Below are 5,379 nucleotides of genomic sequence, written 5' to 3' on the forward strand. Positions count from 1 at the left end.
AATTTTAGGTTTTTTATGTCCCATTAATTGACAAGCTGACTTACATATTAGGATTAAACGTTAACACAGTTCAAAACTCCAGTATATAAAATGATATACTCAGATGTTCCATCTCTTTCCCTATCCCTCACTCCTGTTTCCACTAATCTCCTGAAGGTAATCAGTTTCATTTCTTGGTTATTCTTCCTGTGTATCTTTTTGCAAAAATCGGCAAAAGAATCATCTGTGTATATGTAATGTATATATGTATATTCTTATTCCCCCTTTTCCTAATGTAAAACCTATTACCTTAGATGTATTCTTAAGCATGTAGCTTGTTTTCCTTAACATAGTCTCAGGATTTCTAAATCACTCCATATAAGTTGATAAAAGATCATCCTTATTCCTTTTTTACATCAGTATATAGTTTCATCTGTGAATATACTATACTTTATTCAATCTTTTCTTTATGGAATGCAGGATGACTGTGGTATTTAGCTCTTATAAATAGTGCTACAAAGAACAATCTGTGTATATGTTTTATTTTTTTCTTATTATTGGAATGTGTCCTCAGTAAATTCCTCAAAGAAGGCAGCTGATATCACATTATGTTCATAGCAATTAAAACTAGCACTCTATTTTCATTTTAGGAGACTTGAATACAGTGGCAGGGCTGGAAAAGAACTGAGTAATGCCAAAGAGGAACTTGAACTCATGGCTAAAAAAGAAAGAGAAAGTCAGGTGAGTTTTCTAGTCAAGTCTTAATTTTTAAATCCCTATTATTTTTTCTTTCAAAATAGTTTCTATTTAAAAGCGTATAATTCTCCAAGTAGAATATCTGAGTCCAAATGCCAGGTATGACCTTTTTCTTTTTGGGGAAATATATACGTTATTTTTTATATACATTATCTTAACAAGATGCTCCTGTTTTTATACTGGGACCATTAAAACTTACTAAGTGCTGGTAAAACACAACTCTCACTCCCATTGCTAATTGGACTAAAACAACTATAAAGGCCGGGTGTGGTGGCTCATGCCTGTAATCCTGACACTTTGGGAGGCTGAGGTGGGCTGATCACTTGAGGTCAGGAGTTGGAGACCAGCCTGGCCAATAAGTCAAAATCCCATCTCTACTGAAAATACAAAAATTAGCCAGCTATGGTGGTGGGTGCTTGTAATCCCAGCTACTTGGGAGGCTGAGACAGGAGAATCACTTGAACCTGGGAGGCAGAAGTTGCAGTGAGCTGAGATCATGCCCTCAGACTCCAGCCTAGGAAAGGAGCAAAACTCCGCCTCCAAAAATAATAATAATAGTAAATAACTAGTGTAAATAGGAAATACTATGTGATTGCTGCTTAGAGTTATGACATTAGACCCATGAAATTAGTTTTAGAAACATGAAAGGAGAAACTTGAGTATAGTCAATATTTATTGAGTATTCATATGCAACGTACTGTGCTAGGTATTTAAATTAGCACTAATGCTTAAAACGCTATATGAAGTAAATGGTGTCAGCCCCATTATTATAGATGAAGAAGCTGAAACACTGATTTCCCTTATAGAATGAGAGTGGAGAATAGTCATGTAACTAATAAATGCCAAAGCTTTGATTCAAACTCCTGTCTTTTGTGACTTCACGTAATTCCTAAGATTCGTTTTTCCCATCTTATGCTTTAACTCTCTCGAGCATAGACTTTTCATCAGTTCTTTTAGAAGACGCCTTTCAGCCTTAGAGATTCACACCCCCCTGCCTTTCCTATATATATTTTCTTTTTTTGTTCCTAGAACAGAAAAAGTCTGGTGTACCTACAGAGTCATGAGTGAGGAGTAAAATGGCTGACATTCAAGTTGGAAAAGCAGGCAGGAACCAGATCACTAGGTTTGTTAAAAGAATTAAATATAGACAGGAAATATGTATTTCCTAAATATATACACAGCTAGTTGCATATTCAACTGTGATGTTGAGGAAATAGGACCACAGTGCAGAGTTAGAGACTTGTTTGTTACACTGGCATCTCTCTTAGATGATCAGTCAGTGTCGTGGCTTCCTAAATTAACTTTAGCTAGCTAGTCTAAATAGCTCCTTAGGATTTTTCCTACCTTTTGCCATAGCTAGATCTGTAATATGGAAACTGTGGTTGTATTTGTGATGGAATTAACATATTTTATCTTTTGATTTTATTACCATATTTCTGCTTACAAACAGACTCATGTTTTTGACTCAGTTAGTTTTTAGGATATGAGAATGTGTGGCATTGAAGAAATACCAGTTTTTAAAATCCCCTAGTCTTTGTTACTTTCTGTGGTTCTACCTTAGCAGTTATCTGATTATTCATGTCAGGTATTTTAGTTTCCACATGCTCTTCCTGTTTTTCTCACATATACCAAATCCAGAGTAATGTTACTTTTGGTTCTGTCCTGTTTTCAGGATCATGAAATTCTAATGCCTATGAATGGGTGTTCTGAAGGGGTGATATTTAGCTATTGCTAAGTTGCTTTAAAGGGTTTATTTAAAATAACTTGCCCTTACCATAAAGACTGTATTGATATGCAGCATCTACTGGAAAGATTACTGCCTGGTGGCTCTGAGTCAGCTTCCCCGAGTCCACATTCTAGATTTACCACTTACGAGCTAGCCCTGTGATTTTTGGACAAGTTCCTTAATTTCTCTCAATCATCTTGTCTGTAAATTGAAGATTAGAAGTCACCTTACGTATAAATCAAAGAGGAGTTATAGGATTGTTGTGAGGATTCACTCCTTCATTCATTAACTATATGGGAACCTTCTCTCAACTTGGGCTAGTGCTGGGGATAAGGTAGTGAATGAAATCAGCAAGGTCTCTGGCTCTATGTAGTTAATTTCCACTGGGGAGATACAGACAATAAACAGATCGATATAGTTATAGATGATAGTAAGTGATAAGAGGGAAATGATAGAAAGTAACATGGATGGAGACCATCTTAAATAGGGTGGCCAAAGAAGGCTTCCCTGAGCAGATGACACGTAAGCTGGGACCTGAGGATCAGAGAAATGCCTGGGAAAGATATTTCAGGCAAAGGGCGTAGTACTTGTAAAGGCCTAGAGTTAAGAGAAAGTCTGGTGTTCCTAGAACAGAAACAGTCGAGTGTACCTACAGAGTCGTGAGTGAGGAGTAAAATGGCAGATACTAAAGTGGGAAAAGCAGGCAGGAACCAGAGCACTGGGTTTGTTAAAAGAATTAACTATACATAAAGCATTTGTTAGAGAGCCTGTGGGATAGTAAATGTCAGCAGGTGTGGATATTATCATGATTTTTTTTTTTTGAGACAGAGTCTTGCTCCGTCACCCAGGCTAGAGTGCAATGGCATGATCTCCACTTACTACAACCACCACCTCCCCGGTTCAAGTGATTCTCCTGCCTCAGCCTCCTGAATAGCTGGGATTACCGGCATTCACCACCATGCCTGGCTAATCTTTATATTTTTAGTAGAGACGAGGGTTCACCATTTGGGTCAAGCTGGTCTCAAACTCCTGACCTCATGATCCACCCACCTGGTCTTCTCAAAGTGTTGGGATTACAGGCGCAAGCCATGGCGCCCAGCCTATGATGAGTTTTAATGAACTTTGTCATAACCAAGTATTTATCATTTTCTGTTGAGAACACTGAAAGTTGAGGGCATGGTGCTAGCCCTTTGCAGGATTCCTTCAGAGGTGGTGGCATGTTCTTCCATCTGGAGGCATGTACTGTTTGGTGATCTCTTGTGATGTTAGCAGCTTTTGGTGTTTGATGCCTAATCCATTAATTCATTAAGGGTTGCAAAATGGAGATATCCTAATGCTATCATTTTTTTCCTCTATTAGCTGAATTACTTACATAAAAACTTTGTCTCTTATTGCTTCTGCTAATGGTCACCATTCTTTTTCAGTATCATAATAGGCTTGTTAAACAAATTTGATGTGTTTTATGATGCCGGTTATGGTGGAAGATGTCATTAAAAACAACTATTACATCTTCCCATAAAACATCGTTTATTTGTTGCTATACTGCATGGATATTTTTATTTGATCTTGTAGAGCCCTGTTCTTATCTCGTTTTCTCTTGCATTACTGGCTGATACTGATATGATATGCAAAAGCATTTGTCTCCGTGTTAAAATGTAAACATGGCAGATATTGTTTCCTCTATTCACAGTTGGAACTTTCTGCTCTACAGCCCATGATGGCTGTGCAAGAAGAAGAGCTGCAGGTGCAAGAGGAAGAGCTGCAGGTGCAGGAAGAAGAGCTTCAGGTGCGAGATGAGCTGTAGATGTAAGAAGAGCCGCAAGTGCAGGAGGAAGAGCCGCAGGTGCGGGAGGAAGAGCCTCAGGTGCAACAAGAGCCACGGGTGTGGGAGGAAGAGCCACAGGTGCAGGCTGCTGATATGGAGCCTCTGACCAGGAAAATGCAGACTAAAGAAGACCTCATAAAGGTTCTTCCAAAGTTTTTACAGACCATTGGAAATGTTCACATCTCAGATTACCTGTAGGGCATCTTCAGACAGTATTTGCACACATTGAATCCCTTGCCCGGTGCTTATCAATATCTTACTTGAAAGTATAGGCAGACTGTTTCAAGAACGTTTGTCTGTGCTTGTCAACTGCATGAAACTTTGACTACTATTTTCATGTTTACACTTACTTTTTGACTTCTAGGACCTGCAAATACAACTGATTTTCCTGAAGACATACCAGCTGTGGAATGCCTTACCCAGGAAGTATTACTTCTTTGGGAAAAAGTTGCTTCAGTAGAATCCCAGGATCAAGAAATACCAGGAAACCAAAGACAACAGGTAAGTTATTGGAATATAGATTCACTCACACGCACACACACACACACTCTCTCTCTCTCTCTCTGTCTCTCTCTCTCTCTCTCTTTTTCTGTCCATATATATATATATATATATATATGGAGTCTCACTGTGTCACCCAAGCTGGAGTGAGTGGTACAATCATGGCTCACTGCAGCCTCAAACTCTTGGCGCTCAAGGAATCTTCCTGCCTCAGCCTCCTGAGTAGCTGAAGCTGCAGGTGCATACCACTACACCCGACACAAACTTGTTTTTCTACTGTGAAATAAACCATGGTATTGGTTTTTCATAAATGTTATTTCATCAGGAAACTGCTCTGAAGTTTCCTACTTTGGTCATTAGCAGCTATAGATGCCTCTTTCTGACATGTGTGGTTCTGTAAAGAGCAGCAGTTTTTTTGGACACATACCAATATTTATCCCTCACACTAATACGTAAGTAACCTCCCTCTCAACTGAATCTTTCTCCTCTGTCTGCATTTAACCATGTTCAAATTTCTCCCAGTTGAAAAAAAAGAGAAAGACACCCCTGCTTTTGCCCCAACTTTCTTTGTAGCTACAGCCCATTTACTCTT

The 5,379-nt window shown here is 38.8% G+C and overlaps 1 protein-coding gene across 1 annotated transcript; it reads left to right on the forward strand.

The window, feature by feature from the left end:
- The first annotated feature begins 637 nt into the window (after positions 1–637).
- LOC116545789 (myomegalin-like) lies at positions 638–4,858 on the forward strand. Its single transcript, XM_032272249.1, has 4 exons — positions 638–720; positions 4,152–4,247; positions 4,365–4,427; positions 4,651–4,858. Exons 1-4 carry the CDS (start codon positions 694–696, stop codon positions 4,744–4,746), a joined length of 282 nt encoding a protein of 93 aa, XP_032128140.1. The 5' UTR covers positions 638–693; the 3' UTR covers positions 4,747–4,858.
- The last annotated feature ends 521 nt before the right edge of the window (positions 4,859–5,379 follow it).

The sequence above is a fragment of the Sapajus apella genome, unplaced genomic scaffold (genome assembly GCF_009761245.1).
Source record: "Sapajus apella isolate SASKATOON/1434 unplaced genomic scaffold, GSC_monkey_1.0 scaffold371, whole genome shotgun sequence".
Classification (NCBI taxonomy): domain Eukaryota; kingdom Metazoa; phylum Chordata; class Mammalia; order Primates; family Cebidae; genus Sapajus; species Sapajus apella.

What these genes read in the sequence shown, in the direction of transcription:
- LOC116545789 (XM_032272249.1), top strand. Translation starts at nt 694, where the DNA reads ATGGCTAAAAAAGAAAGAGAAAGTCAG. An exon ending in AAAAAGAAAGAGAAAGTCAG is followed by an intron (nt 721 to 4,151) that starts GTGAGTTTTCTA and finishes CTCTATTCACAG; the next exon opens with TTGGAACTTTCTGCTCTACA. An exon ending in TGCAGGAAGAAGAGCTTCAG is followed by an intron (nt 4,248 to 4,364) that starts GTGCGAGATGAG and finishes GAAGAGCCACAG; the next exon opens with GTGCAGGCTGCTGATATGGA.